The following is a 16,486-nucleotide window of genomic DNA, read 5'->3' as shown; positions in this document are numbered from 1 at the left end:
AGTATGGACACTGGGTCCCCAATATCTAAAAAAAAAATCATTTCTAATGACAACATAAGTTTTTGAGGAAAAAAAAAATGACTTGAAGTATAGATACTAGATTTCTAATATCTATCCAAAAGAGTATTTCTTATTGACAAACACAAGTCTGAAGGGGAAAAAAAGACCAGATAAAGCAGCTTCAAAGATTCAAGGAAGCAAAGTAAAGTGAAGAAAAGACAAAAAAGAACTCAAGTTTACAAGTTTACCAATACTGAAACTTTCAACAGGCAAAGTTTCATCTTTTTAGAATCTTAGAGCAACTCATTTGGAATTTTAAATAAATAAACTTAGGTTTATTCACATCTTCTGGTCCCAGCAGAGTACTAGTGCCATGACTCTGCATGCTGTTGGTCAAATTCACCTATCAGTCTTTTGATGTGAGCCAGCTTGTTATGAAGATACTCGCATCTATATTTTTCTTCATGGTAATTGGGACTAGACTGTGGATGGAAAAAAACAGTGAAGAATTAGATTGCAAAATTTTTAACACTTCCCAATTACAGGTCAGAAAACCAACAGTGATGATACCTACCTGCTTGATCTTCTGATATTCTTGTAAAACTTCTTCATGAACATTCTACAAAATTAAAGATGAGAAATCAGAAGAGGACAAGTTCTTTTTTGGGGGGTGGCATAAAAAATAGCTAACACATTTGGCAAGGGTGTGGGAAATGCTGATGGTGAGAATGTAAATTGACACAATCTTTATGAAAGGCAATTTGGCAACAGCATCAAAATAGCAAATGCAAAATTGATTCAGCAATTCTACGTTTCCTACAGATTTACCTGTGCCTGAGTGAAATGATGTGCATACAAGGTTACTTGCTACAGCAAAAGACATCAAACAAAACATAAACATCCAATAATCCATACAAAGAAATATGCAGCCACTAAAAAATGTGGAAGTGCCTTATGTACTGGTAAAATTCTCTAAGATGCATTATATTGTTTATGGAAAAAAGCAAAGTGCAGTTTGATACCAGTTGTTTACAGGGAGAAACGATAATGCTATTATATTCTAAGAATTTCATTGCTTCTAAAATAGACCCTTCTTCCCTTGTTAATGAAATTAGGGACACGTGCACATACCATATCCCTAAGAGAATACATTTGGAAACTGGTAATACTGATAGCCTGCAGAGAGGGAAATCTGATGGCTCAGGGAAAAGAGCTAACTTATGCGCCAGGTACTAGGCACAGTTTTAAGCGCTTTACATGTGTTAGTATTTATCATACACAAAATCTCTGTGATCACCCCATTTTATGGGTGGGAAATTTGAGGTAGAGAGGTATTAAGTAACTTGTCAAAGGTCACACAAATATTCACCAGGAAACAAATCCAGACAGTCTGGCTTGAGCCTACTGCTCTTAATAATCATCAAGCAATCCTTGGAATTTCATTTTAATTTAAAAATAATCATGTACACTGGTAAAAAACTGTACAGAAAACAATAAACCCCAAACCACCTATCACTGACCTCTTACCCCTGCCAATACCAATTTTTCTGGCAAAGTCTTCTATAACTCTAGAAAGCTTGTTTAAAAGATTGAGTCTCACTAATATAAGACAGAATGAATTTCTGAAACAGCTTTTCTCGTCTGTTTTTTCCCCTGTAGGAAAACTCATCCATTCTGTCATGTGGGTCCTTGTCAGAACAACGTAATGGGGCCTGGAGAGAGGCACCACGTATGGCTGTGAAAGATGACAAAAAAATCATTTCTACTCAAGGAAGGAAATATTCATTTATTCCTTTATTCAATTATTCATTTATTCAAATATTCTTTTTGCTAAGAACTATGGGAAAATTTCCTTAGCCATTAAATCAGGAAACAGGTTAGGAATCTGCTGCTCTTCATCAGCTGTAGTAACATTATCACTTAAAGTAGGAACTGAAAACAAACTAATAATAGTTATTAAATATTAGGCTCTGGGAACAGCTGGAATGATCAAGTTACCTTCACCCAAAACCCAAACCTCTGTGGTAGTAAGCCCTCTTTATATCCTATGCCTATGTCTTCTCTATTCCATGCCAGATAGAGGGTTTTTTTTTTTACATCATTTCATTTATTTACTTGAAATAACATAGCTTGTTGGGGAATAACAGCAGAATGAGAGCTGCAGTCTGAGTTGAGTTGGCAGCAGAAGTAAATATTAGGTTTGGTGAAGACCAAAGATACAACTTTTTTCCCCTCTTATTTAGTTGTGTTAGATATTTTTGTAAGCACATTATATATGAAGCTATAGATGTACAAAATCTTTTCACACTTAAGCTTTTTCTACTAGTGGAAATACAGGCAAACTGTGTTTGTTTATATTTTAAGAACTATTTCAAATAATAAATTTCCTAACTAATTTTAAATTAAGGTCAAAGCAGCAAGAGGGCGGTCTGAGAGGACTTGCTCTAAATTGCTGCTGGGATGGCTGGGGATGGGTAGGGTAGTGAAAGAAAGAGGATAAAACATGAAAGTGAGTCAATCTAGGAACAAATGCATATACCTGATACTCTTTTGAGCCAGGAGAAAGGCGCTTTCGCTGAGCATCCAATTTGATAAATCTTCTAGCTACAGTCTCCATCCTGGCATGCAGGGCTCTATATTCATCATACTCAGCATTGAAGTCATCCTTGTAATTCTGGCGTTGCTCATAGGAGACAATAGCAATATATTTTCTAATAAGAAAGATTCAAAAGACAAAAGATAAATGGAGAGTACCTACAGAATATACATCACTGTATGGGTCAGAGATTTAAGCCAAATTATTTAGAAGCTACATCCATGCATTTATCACTAGTATTTAATGCCTCTCTGCCACTGGTTTGCTGCCATGCCCCTCCCAAAAAGTATTACTTCAAAGATCTTCCAGGTGAAATTATCACACTGATGAGCTAATGTGCTTCAATAAATGAGAGTAGCAGATGTTAAAAAAGATGTTGTGGTAACAGAATCACAGTGCATCTACATTAAAAGAAAATAACACAAATATATCTAGCCCCTTAAACTTTCATCTGAAGTAATTTACTACCACACTAACAGCAGAGCCAACCCACCTGTAATATCAAGATAGGACGACAGGATGGGTAACAAGAAACCAGGAGAATGTCACGTCGTCACTAAGTGCTGAAGTCAAAGTTCTCACTGGACCTGCTGCCTAATGAGGGGGAGTCTGCCCTTCGGCCTTTGAGACCTTCTGCCGGCACTAGTTTTGGACATAGCGCCTTGGGCTTGCTCCCTCTATCCTTTCCTTACATTTTTGATAAGGCATATACATAAAAGGGGACTTGTTCATGATCTTGTAAAATGAGAGTTAGACCCAAAAAAGAGCATGTTTTTCTATTCTCTTCAAACACTTAAATGTCCTACCTATGTGAAATGGAAAGCTAATGTACTATTAGTCTAATTTAGTTTTGTAAAAAATGACAAAATTCTGTGCTTTTTTTACTGGGGTGTGAAGACCTCCAGGGACCTGGTGAGTGAAATACACTTCTCAGGATGTCAGTTTACTCATTGGTAAGGAAATTAAAATGGCTTTTTAATATTAAAACATTACTTGTTTGTATATCTGGTCACTGAGATCATATCAGGGCCTGGGGGCCTGGTTCTTTGAAACCTGTGCTTCTGTCCCAGGGCAAAATTTGCATGCCTTTTTGAGATAAAAAAAGCAATTTCAGGCAGGTGGCAGGAGTTTCAGGATGCCTCCCCTGGAGGTACACATATATTCTTCACTGTGGTAAGGGAGACACAGAGCAGAAATCATAGGGTTCAGTCCTCTCCAAAATGGTTTTATATAATCTTGCAAATTTTGTCTAAATTGCTGTATCACAGTTGCCTAGTTGTGAGAAAAGTGATGCAGTGAGCAAACTTGTCTTTGTGAATATTTACATTCATGTTGGAGGTTTAACGTTGAAGAGTAACTGAGACAGTGGTAGCATGCTGACTGAAAGCTGCTCTGCTGTTGTCTTAGCTGTGAAAGGAACACTGCCAACCAAGCTACAAATCAGTCTTCTCTGGCTGTCTGGCTATACACCAGAGGGAGCCCAGGGGGAAAAGAGGTTTCTGGAAATAAGCACATATAAGCAAAATGGCTAAACCAATTTTGAAACTCAGATTTGACTTGATACATAAAATATTTATCCCACTCTCTCAAAATTACACTGGTCCTAGGCCACATCAGCAGTATTCAAACAAATAATTTCATTAGGGAAAAATACCAAACCGACCAACAGTTCTATTATAGAAGACCGCTATTATAGAAGATTATTTAGTTATATTGGCATTCTGATATATTTAAAAAGCATCATACTATTTTTAACAAAAATTGTTATGATTCCACAGTTGGCTCTTAACACAGTGATGAAATAAAATTTTAAACAGTTTGGAGAATTCACTATCCCAGGCAACAAAATTATTCTTATTATATAAAAATTAGGATTATTATGGTTAAGTATGAATTATCTAGAAGCTTATCAAGTTTTATGCCCTTTTCATTTTCTTATGAAACAACTTAAGTTCAGGATTTTTAGAGACTTTTTTGAAAATTCATGCTTTCTCCACATTTTTAGAAAATTTGATTTATGCAAAACTTAGTTTTTGTTTTATTTAAATAAATTAAGTAAACCTATTGAGCAAACATATGAAGCACAGTCAGTCACATAGTTTATGTTCTTCAGTGATTTTTAAGAGTTAGCAATAAGACAAACATACAGAAATGTACTTAGGCAGATGTAGCCATCATCCTTAAGTCAATAACTCATTTTTTGTTTTTAAATATAGAATTAACTGATTAAGTTGGCAAAATACTGCAAGCTTTTCAGGCAACTTAAAATTATACCAATAAAAGCAGCCTGAATTCATTGGGCAAAAGATGAGAATTATTTTTCAGACTCTTCACATGATTATGTTGTATATAAAAATAAGCATAAGATGAATTCAAAATTCACCACAAGAAAATGAGAGCACAGTATAGTATGATGGTGGTTGTTTGAGGGGGCTTTCAAAATGCTTTTTGGAAGTGGGTTTGCGTGGAGAAGTGAGCCTTCTCAGCGGTGGGTCCTGGTGCTTGCCGGTCCTTCACGCCTGGCTACAGACAACTGCCCCTTCCTGGGCCAGTGTGCTGGGGAGCTGCTTTTCAAGGCTTCCTCCCCTACTGAACTCTTAACCATATACCATCAGAGAGTCATCAGCATGTTTTTACATTCCTTTTAGTTTAGAGATGGTAACCAGCATTATGGTTTCACAATGTATTGCTCCCCAATACACACAGCTTCACACTACTGTTAAGTAAAAGTAATGCGTTTTAAGTAAAAAATGTTCTCTATTCTGGGAAAGAGCACTTCATGGGACATGGAGAGCTAAACAGTATAGTTAACTTTGTCCAACATGAAATGTCCAGGAAGCCCAGATTCCATTTTCTGTTCTATGTTCTATCTATTTTGCACGTTTGTTCATTTTCAAAGATATCTGCAGTCAGATCTGTTTGCCTTTTGGTCTTCATTCTTGAGGCTCTTGCAACTTAATTATTTTCTTCTTACAGAAGCCCTGGGTTTTGTAAAAAAAAAAAGCTAGAATTATGAGTCTAAGTTATAATTTCTGTGATAACCAGTTACAAAATGTTCCCAGCTCAGCATTTAGCAACTTGTCATAACAGGAAAAATACTATAATCAGTACTAAAATGATCAAATTTTACTATTCTCTCCTCTTAAAATTAATTTGCGGACAGGAGTTTTATTTAAGTAAAAATCAATATATTTTTACTTTGTATTAACTGCAGATATTCAAGTACTTAATCAGTAATAAATGGTCCCCAAGGGTGGGGGAAGGTAGCAAGTGAATGGCTGTGCATTGACAGACTGTCAACTCTGAAGAGTCAGATCCCTGAACTCCTCCATAATCAAATGCTTGGCCTGACCAGGGAACAAAGGACAGACTTCTCTATACTTAAAGGTCAATGAACACAGTTCTGAGCAGGGCGAGGCACAACCTGCTCAGACAGAGGACGGTGGCTCTGGGATCAGCAGGCTTAATGGCAGTCTTTCAAATGCAAGGGTGGTTCTGGCATTCATTTCTAGAACTTCTTACTACTCTGATTTGCAAATTATGAAAAAAGAATTTGCATACTTTCTAAAATTAAACAGTCCTTTCCTTTTCAATCTAAACTTACATCAAATAATCTGGGAGTTCAATTGTTGAAGAAGGCTCTGCAGAGGCAGTACAACTCTCTTTAACTCCTACAAAGAAAGAAAAAAAAAATTCAGTGTTCATTAACCACTATAAAGTGCCTATAATTTAAAAATAGATCAGAAACATCTGGAACACTTTTCCTCAAATTCTATTCTTCCATCTCAAAAAGCAACAGTGAGCAAGGAATACAATTGAACACGAACAATAGAGGCCCTATGACCAGCGCCAGCAGAACCGAGGCCAGGCATTTAAAACACCCCGGCTACTGCAGTGTCTGCACAATAAAGGAATTCCATCTTAACCCAAGGTCAATCTTCTATTCTTTCAACAGTAGTTGTGGCATCTGCCCAGCAATTCAAAGACTGTGGTGGCAGATGCAGACCAACAATGGGAGATACAATTTTTACGTCAACATCTACTTTTCATGGGATTCAAACAAGGCAGATGAGACAAAGTCAGGTAGCAGACTGCTTCAGTCACTGCATTTTTGCTGCTACCTTTTTTGTATACAGACAGTGGAAATGGGTAGGAAGTTTTCCCACAGGCTTAAAGTAATTTAAAATAAGGTATCATTGAATCCTGATTAAAGACTCCTTTAATCTTTAGCCTTCATAATACTAAACATAAATCTTTTTAAAAAGGAAAAGAAATAATGTGCCAGTCATTCAGGACTAGGCTGTGAAAGTAATGTAAAATCCCTCAGTATTCCACTTGTTTGGATGCACCATTTTCAGAGGGTGTATAGTTAGACTTTCAATTAAGGTAATTTTTTATCATTCATAGTAGTGCTAAACTAATAACTCAAACTCTAACCCTGCCTGCTGGCAACATGCACATGGTCAATATAAAACAAAAGTAAGTATTTAATAATTTCTCATTTTAACATGTAAAGAACACAAAACACAAATGATACACAAAATAATTATTCAAACTCTGTAGGCTTACTGTCCATCTGTATATATTTGACTCAGGTTTGGATAAGAAAACATGTTTTTACAACTGTTTGAGCTTAAAGGAAAAGGCATCAAGTGCAAGTGAGCGGCTGCTCCCTTGCTCCAGATTCCAGTTAAGTTCTACACAGATGTAGGGGATGTGAGCCTGGATCTACCCCCAATTTGCTCTAATCTCAATTGGCTTTGAAGAATCCAGTTCTCTGGGCACTAGCCTGTGAAGCAGGATCACTCTCTGAGTAGGAAGCATAGAGAAGGGAGTATACCCAGAAATTCAGCTTATGAACTCTGACTACGGGGTGTTGCTACCTTAGGCCTGTTTCCTGACCTGACAAACTCAAGTATAACAGTGTTGGGGTGGTGGTGGGTGGAGGAATTTACAGCAACCTCTTGGTTCAATATATTGTATTATACTGATTCAAATATATCAACAGATATGCTTTAACATGCAATATACCCAGCCCAGGTCAATTATACTATTCTATTATTCCTTTTTTATAAGTACTACTAAAAGAAAACAAAGCTTCTCTCAGATATTAAATCTAAGGATTAATACTTTCAGTATTATGGGCAAAATACAGAAAGCAACACTCATTAAAACTATTTATTAAAGTACTTCTTCTAATGTATTTTACTGGGGAATTTTTTCCTTATATGCTAGATTCAAAACTGGCTTCAATGCTAAACGATAGACTTAGATCTTTTATGTGCTGGCATGTAAGACATTAAGCTTTAAGGGACAATTTTTTATTTAAATAGGAAAAATCTAATTGTGTCATTAACAGGTTTTAGAGATCAGTATACCTCAGGAAAGCAATCCTTCTACTGATAGGCTTTGCTTTAGAGGTAAAACATTTTAAGCTTCTTTGGGTATCTAGATAGTTGTTTTTTAAGCTTTCTAAAGCCAGGAATAGTTAATTTTACTAAAAACAATTGATGTTAGTTTACTATAGGACTCTCAAAATTGAAAAAAAAAGCCTTAAGATTTAACAAGCTAAGAGCCAACAGCCTTGTAAACGACAAACTGCTTTCACTCTGAATGAAGATGATGCTATGTACCCGCAAATGTAATTTTACCTTGTCTGTTTTATAAAGAATTTGACATTTCCCCTGTGCTAATATTAATTAAAGAAAGGGTGACCTTGTTTCTTCGGGAAAGAAGGAAATGAATATTTTTATTGCTAATTGTGTGTCTGGTCAAATCAGTCCAAGAATGGCATTAGGTCATGCTGAGGCTGCATAATACCACAGCGGTTATGGCTTCTGAAACAGGGTCTCTGGAGGATTAAGGGTCATTTTCAAATGTCATCTTCTTATTAACAAATTTAGAAACCATATTTTTTAGGAGTTGGCTAAAAAAAAGACTGAAAATGTCTTTGAAAATACAAGATAATATCTGTTCAAAAGCATGATCCTAAGAATAATAATTAAATGAAGGGTCATCTGGTAAAAAAAATCAGTAATTATAAACAGCATAAATTTCAAACTCATGATAGCATGCTCCTCTGGTTCATTTAACACATGGAGTCAGTGTTTTTACAAATATAAAATAATACCTTCACTGGAATTTGGACTGGAGTTATTTAGCTTGGCAATTTCCTCTTCTCTTTTAAGGTCCTCCTCCTTTTCCTCAGCAGTCTCAATGTCATGTTTTTTTATTTGGTCCCTTTCCTTGTGTTTTTTAGATTTCTTTTTGGACTTTTTGTGAGAGATTGAATGGTTTTCTTCCATAGACTTTGGACACTTAAGTAGAACTGAACCAGGGGGTAAAGTTTCCAGAGAAGTCCTAGAGGTATATTTGTCTTGCTGGTCCTCATAGATGCTACCATTTTGACTAAAACTGTCAACAGGTAGGTCTTGAGTCCCCCGGCCTTCTGGAGTGCTAGGGGAATTGGAGTTAGAATTTACAGTCTGCGGAGGATTTGAAACAGGCAGGTGGGTTGAAGGCAGTGGTGGAGGGGTGGAGATGGCAGCAGCTGCAGGGGGCAGTGGGAGACCTGCAGCAGATTTTTCACTGGTGGGATTCAAATGACCATTTAATGTTGGGGGTACTTTGTTTGTCAGGTGAGATATTCGAGCTTTTTTATTCATTAAAGGATCAATGAAATCTGAATCCAAAAGCCGTTTCTGGAAGTAAAAGAAAGAAAAATGTGAGTTGGTGTGCATTAAAATTCAATAACTTGAATATATGGGGACTGGTTAACATGTAAACAACTGAGTAACCTTGCCCATACTCATATCTATTACCAGGGTTATGTTAATGTTGCTCCAAAATAAAGAAAAACAAACAAATAAACAAAAAACTGAAATAAAATAAATTTTCATGTCTAATGTCAAAAAGCAAAATCTGGCAAATACATATTTCTTGGAGTACTTACTCAATGCTGTCTGATCATACTGCCTTACCCTAAGTTCTTAGACAGGCTATGCCAATTTATACCACTCAGGAGGGTATAAAATAGAGTTGGCCAACTCCTCTGTTGGCTATGGTTCACCTAGAAACATTAACTGAGAGGAGGAAGCAATTTGTACCATTTCACTCTGGGAGAACTAATAAGGGTAGCAATAAACCTACACTTATTTAATCTCCTCTAATGTGCTAAAATATTCCAGTTATGAGTATTTGGGTTATTGTTTATTTTTTCCACTGTCATGCAATGGGAACAGTCAGCACTTTCAGAGTAATTTTTCTAAGTATCTCTATCATTATTGAAATGCTAGTTAATATCTTTTTCCCTTTAAATACCAGTTTACTAGAAATGAAAATGAGTCTTGATAACTGGTCCACTGAAAATGATGTGGAATTACTGTTCCAAAATTGTAATAATCATGCTAATACCAGTCCTATATAGCAGCAATAATAGCATTTAAATAAAAAAGAAATTCAGATACCTGAAAAGTCTAAAACAGAAACCTAATGTAATATTGTGGCTTATTTTTTAGCTTGAAAGAAAGTAATAGTTAACCTATTAACCCTGGTTTTGATTTAGCACCATTTATTTGACACTCAGTACATAATCAGATCAGTGTATAAGTACCTTCATAATAGTTGTTGATTAAATAATTAAAAGTGAGACACTTGCAGACAATATGGATTCAAATATTGAATTGATTTTTTCCTGTTCCCCCTCTGTTACTCACAAATGTTCTAACATTTTCTAAGGGTCATGAAGGCCAGGATGATAATCTTGGGATACAATAACTGATATGTGAATGAGCCTTTTTCCCAGAGCATCCTCATGGATCTCCACACTTCTGTCTGCTTCCCTCTAGTTCTTGGAAGGAGGGGCAGGAGGAAAGGAGCACCGTGTCAGCAATAAGGGGAATGAGGAAGTCTGTCCCATGGTCAGTCCAAAAATTCCAGGAGACTGAGAGAGTTTGAAGGTTGGCAGAGATATCTGAGAACAAGTCTGGCTTGTATTCTAATACTGTCCGGGATTTCCACATCTTTTCTTAGGATGAGGTGAATTTCTTGGAGGAACTCTAAATTGGAATGGAGTCTGATTGGGGGTATTCTGATTGGGTTCCAATTAAAACATGCTTTAGGAAAACATCTAGGAAAATGGCACAGTTTTTTGTGTATGTGTTGTGTGTATCTGCTCATTACAAATACATGTTTCCACAAGAATATTTTTCTGGAACATATTTCAGGTAAATTAAAATACCTTCAATTTTCCAAATAATGTGATAATCATGAGACTGGATAAGTCTTCTAGTCAGTGACCAAATAGAAAATTAGATAATTCTACAACAAAACATAAACTTAAAAACTGGAAAAACAAGGTACATATTAAATACTTTGAATAGTAGTGCTGTGTAATGGAAAGAGTTTGGGGCTGGAAGCCAAGAGACCTGGATTCTAGACCGAGCTTTACCACTAGGTAAGCTATGTGACTGGGGCAAGCTGAGTGTCATTTCCTTTACTTATAAGACAGCAGACACAAACCTAGAAGACATCTAAGGTCCATTTCAGGTCTAAGGTTCTATAATTTTATGAAATACCTGAGAAGGAGAAGATGCAGCGTTTCGACTAGAACATAGAGGAGATTCTGAACGACTGGTGCCAGCAGAATTCTGAGATGGATTTAGTTTTCTGTAAAGGATACACATATTACCAAGTGATGGAGAGTTTTAAGGTGTGCACAAGAGAAGGCTTACCCTTGTGTCTCTTTCCCACCTCAACACTACACTGAAATAACAATGAGATTAAAACAATTTGCATCATTTTTAAAGAAAAAAAAAGGAACTTACCTAGAGAGCACTGACTCCAATGACCGTCTGTCTATTTCATTGTATCCAGGCCAGTCTCTTTGAAGCTCTTTAAAAACATAATCCTTTAAGGTATATGAGAGATCCTTAGGATTCAGATTGGCTACCTGGCACGTGATGTAAAAACAGATCATTAGATCTTTCTGTTAACCATTCCTAACCTACAATAGCAACATTTTGGATTTATACTGAAAATGACTGTAACAATTGGCCCTAAAAGGACTGCTAATTTTGTACATGCCAGATTTCAATAAATGCCATTTAACTCCATTTTGGGAACTGAAACTTTATACACATAGCTAAATATTTGTTCCCTGAATGGATACTGCATTTGCCATATTTATAATGAAATAACAAACTCATATTAGAAAAAAAAGGGGTGAAAAATTTTCTTTTATTTTCTAGTCAAAAGAATCTAAAACAGTTGTTATCAGAATCATTTCCTTGTGGTCATTAACTTCATTACTTTTTTTTTGTTGTTTTGATTTATATGGGCAGGCACTGGGAACCAAACTGGGTCTCCGGCATGGCAGGAGAGAATTCTGCCACTGAGCCACCGTCGCTCCACCCAACTCCATTACTTTTGAAAGTGTCACAATAAAAATCCTTGATCACTTGTATTAAGCAGAAACTAAACAGTGCCCAAATGTTGGATTACAAACTTTCCTTTCAGTTTTCAGTAGGAATTATTCCCATAAATAGTATCAATTCTGATAATCTTGTCTGTCATTTTCTTGGATAGCCAAGCTTGCTCCTTGTACTGGCCAATTCTGCTGAAAAACCACATAAACATAAACCAAAAGAACCCTCCCCACCTCCCCCAAACTAGTGTTATTAGTCAGCAAGGTTATTCCCAATGTAATAGCTTTTTTAATCCCTTATCTACAATTTTTAGATTGTCCAGGCCTAGATTCCATTAGCTACACAAATGAAGGTTCATATACCAATTCAAAAGTAATTTATAAGGCTAAAAGAAAGGTATTTCTGTCTGTGAGTTCTTACTGGAACAGTCTTTTCAATGACTAGACTTCTTTCTGTGCTTTTTTTTTTTGTATGCTGTATGGCGGGGGTTACATTTCATTCTTTTTCCATGTGAGTATCCTGTTATTGCAACACCATTTGTTGATTTTTTTTGCTTGTTTGTTTATTTTTGGGGAAGTGCATGGGCTGGGAATCGAACCAGGGCACGCAAGAATTCTACCCCTGAACCACTCTTGCACCCACTTCTGTGTCTTTTTAAAAACTATCAACTATATCAGCTTTTCTTACAGAGCAGCTGAAAACTACTCTAAAATTAATGTTGTTATTAAATAGAAAATGGTATGCTTATATTTAAATTTGCAAATAAATTAATATAATATAAATGGAATAAATACAAACTCTTAGGGTTTTCTATTACCCTTGGCACAACCTGTACGAACACCCCCACCCCGTATAAATTCTTTATTTAGGCTTCCGTAGTAGCATTCTCCTGGTTTTCCTGTTCCTCCCTCAGGACCTTTCTTTCTTAAATTTCCTCTGTTGACTTCCCTAAATGTTGTATGCTCAAGGCCAGTTTTTTGATCTGTTTTCTTTATTATCCTCAACTCCTCCTAAGACTGGATCATCACTAAGGCTCTCAATACCAAATCTATATGCTGTTAATTCCTCAATTTGCTCCAATCACAACTGTCCACAGAACATTAGACCCTTTTATGTAACTACTTATTGAACATAGATCTCTATTTTCTGTCTAATAGACATATTCCATAAAGACTATATGTAAGGCTTCTTGATTTTCCCCCATAGACCTGTTTCTTATCTTTTCCTCTTCATCTCAGTCAATGACTCAATGTCTATTTAGTTGCTGTGGCCAAAAATCTAGACATAATCACAGATTCTCTCACCTGCTCTCCATTTCCAGTCCATTAGCAAGTCTTGTTACAAAATATACTTCTCTACTATTCTCAACAGGTCCAACCACCAACACTTCTCACCTGGACCTCTATAATAGATTCTTCTAAGTTGTCTTGCTCTTCTACTCTTGCCTCCTAGATCCATTCCTGCCATAGAAGTCTGAGTGATTTTATTAAAGGTAGAAATCAGATTATATCATAACCTTGCTTAAAACTCTACAACCTTGCTTAAAACTCTACAATGAAGGATATAGGAACCCTGTACTAGCATTTTTCGGTAAATCTACAACTGCTATAATTAAAAATAATAATAATACATGGGGTTGGCAAGGCCTACCTTTCCTGTTTCTTGCTGCACCCAGAGAAAATGAGGGCCTCTGCACTAACCAACTCCAGGGGGCGTTCATATTCATTCAATTAATATTTATTAGGTACTTTGTGCCAGGCACTATTCTAGCAACTTAGCATACATCAGTGGACAAAACAGGGAAAGATCCCCGCCATTGTGGGGCTCATATGGAAGCCCGGAAGTGTGCAGTGTACAGCTTATACTGTTGTACATGGTCTACATCAAGGTGGCCCCGGAGAAACCCCAACCCTGGGATATGTCTCCTACCCCAAAGAGCAAGGACAGAGACCATGACCTTCCCCAGGCCTACAAGCAACTGTATATGGACCATGCCACAAACAAGCAAACTAACAAACAAAACTATAATGATTTCTCAAAATAAAATACAAACTTCTTGCTGAGGACCTAAAAATGTCCTCTGTCATTTGGCCTCTGCTGCACTTTGCCCTATTCACTTTATTCTAGCCACACTGGCTTGCTCTCCTGAACATACCAAATCTTCCCTTTGTCTTGCCCTCCACAAGCTATGAGTCATCTTCTTGTCTTTTCCTCACCATTTCAGTTAAAATGACAAAGAGGTTCCCTGACTTCACACTCAAAGTAGCTGTGCCACCACTGAGCACCTTCCAAATCCCTACTCTATTCCAATTTTCTTCACAACAGTTATCTCTACCTGAAATTATTTCATAGCTTAAACTCCATGAAGACAGGGACTGTCTGTCAGGCTCACTTTGGTATTTCAGCAATTAGAACAGTTATCTAGTACATTCTAGGTACTAACAGTGTTTGAATGAATGAATGTTGAGCACAAATCAAATGTTAAGCTTGAGAAGAATATTATTCGGTTTTATCTAGTTATTTTTCTTATTAATGTATTTATTCTAAGAAATAGTCATTTAAAGAATAAGGACAATTCTAGAAATATATGCCAATTTAATAACAATATTAAGCCAAATTTTCTGGGACATTTTATGCATTTTTTAATGTAGGTACAATCTTCCAAGTTTTACTATGAGCCAACATCTTATTTATTTTAAAACTCTATTAATTTGGCAAATTAATGTCCACAAGATGCTGAAAATTAATGTACAAATAAATCAGCAAATAACTCTATGGCACAGGAAAAGCAAAAATAATCACTTTAGGTAGTTTGTCAACTAATTTCTCTGGGACAGTAAGTAATTTTTGAATGATTTGTGTTACCTGCTGTTCTCTTTTTTCTCTCTATGCTTTCTTTTGATCAGTTTCTTTGGAACATGTCATCTTATTTTCCTTGTTAGCTCCATGTTAAGAACATTCAAAAAAGGCAACTTATAGATAATTGGTAAGTTCTAAATGTGTCTCTGCTATCTTCCTCGTGAAGACTAAATAAGATAATACATGTAAAATGTTCAGGACAGTGTCTGGCACATACTAAGTGCTCAAAAAATGGTAGATGTCATTAGCCCTTCTATCTATGTTTTCACTAGGCCAGTGGTTTTCAACCATTATTACACGTTAGAATCACCTGAGGAGCCGAGGCCTCACCTTCAGATACTCAGATTTAGTTGGTCATAGGGTGGAATCTGGGCAATGGCATTTTAAAAAAGCTTCCCAGGGAATTCTAATATGCAGCCAAGATGAGACCACAATCCAGATTCTACCAAATGATCAACACCTAATGATTTTCATGTCTCTCTTGTTCAGGGGTTTGGTATACTTGTATTTTTAGATATGAATGTCTATACTTATGTACATAATCACATAACTATTGCTACATTAAATGATAGCCTCTGTGTGACCTGCTTCTGCCATTGTTTTGCCCTCTCCACCCTTTATCCAAGGAGGGAATTCACAACCTTTTTGAAGATTCGGTCACCAAATATTCTATGAGTTGTAACATGTCTCTCTCCCTTCTCCAAATAATCAACAAACACACACATAATCATTCATTCTGTCACTGTGTCCTTTGGGCTCTTAAAACTGTGATGTGACGTGAATTTAAATTACGTGTTTCCAAAAAATGCTCAAATGATTTAGTAAGCTCTTTGAGGATGCCTGAAATACAATGGAGAATGGCTAACCCATAAATGGAAATTAAGGTTTTTATTATTTCACAACACATGGCATTGTGTCTTGAATGTAAGAGATAATGGGTGAAAAATAGACTTAAAAAATGCCATTCTCTGGATCAAGCAGATGAAAACCTATAGGTTGTTTTCTAATTTAAATGATGAAATTTAAGAACAACTTTGGAAATATTATGGCTTTAGAAAAAAATAAAGAGATGGAATACCCATTTATGATGGCTCTGAATGCTAATCAACACATACAACCTTAAGTTAGTATGAAAAATATAGCAAGCCACAGTCTGAGAAACCACCGACTTTAACAAAATTAATGACCTACTTATATACTTAGGCTTGTGATCATAAAGTAACTGATCACACTGTTAACTTACACATTGATATCCTAAAGCAGACAAGTGACTGATCTTGGCACAACCAGTGGCAGGAAAAAAGGCAATGGGGTCAACAGGGGTATATAGGGCAAGACACATTTTCAACTGTTCAAGAGGCAACAATATTCTAGCTATATCAACCAAAGACTAAAAGATATTGCAAAACTGCACCTATAAAACCAATAAAAACTAAGGCACTAGATGAGGTGATTCCAGACTAAAAACAGACAATAAAAACTTTTTGCCTACTCTATGATATTTCAGGGCAAATTTTGTTTAACCTAAATATGGATAATGACTTGAGACGTTCATTTAATTTTTTCATTAACATTTCAGAAGGTTCTAACTTATTTTCATGCATGC

General features: G+C 36.2%; 1 protein-coding gene across 2 annotated transcripts in view; it reads right to left on the bottom strand.

The window, feature by feature from the left end:
• Positions 1 to 245: 245 nt before the first annotated feature.
• ELL2 (elongation factor for RNA polymerase II 2) overlaps positions 246 to 16,486 on the bottom strand; it is a 77,904-nt gene continuing 61,663 nt past the window's right edge. For both annotated transcript variants that reach the window (XM_077139108.1, XM_077139109.1), the window contains 7 exons: positions 11,422 to 11,546; positions 11,173 to 11,263; positions 8,727 to 9,297; positions 6,201 to 6,267; positions 2,540 to 2,711; positions 575 to 619; positions 246 to 482 (listed from right to left, as the gene is read on the bottom strand). In XM_077139108.1, coding sequence (XP_076995223.1) covers positions 366 to 482; positions 575 to 619; positions 2,540 to 2,711; positions 6,201 to 6,267; positions 8,727 to 9,297; positions 11,173 to 11,263; positions 11,422 to 11,546 — 1,188 coding nt within the window. In that variant the 3' untranslated portion in view covers positions 246 to 365. The remainder of the gene's footprint in view (positions 483 to 574; positions 620 to 2,539; positions 2,712 to 6,200; positions 6,268 to 8,726; positions 9,298 to 11,172; positions 11,264 to 11,421; positions 11,547 to 16,486) is intronic.

Source organism: Tamandua tetradactyla, chromosome 21 (genome assembly GCF_023851605.1).
Source record: "Tamandua tetradactyla isolate mTamTet1 chromosome 21, mTamTet1.pri, whole genome shotgun sequence".
NCBI classification, from domain to species: Eukaryota; Metazoa; Chordata; class Mammalia; order Pilosa; family Myrmecophagidae; genus Tamandua; species Tamandua tetradactyla.
This window is presented reverse-complemented; position numbering and strand designations above follow the sequence as displayed.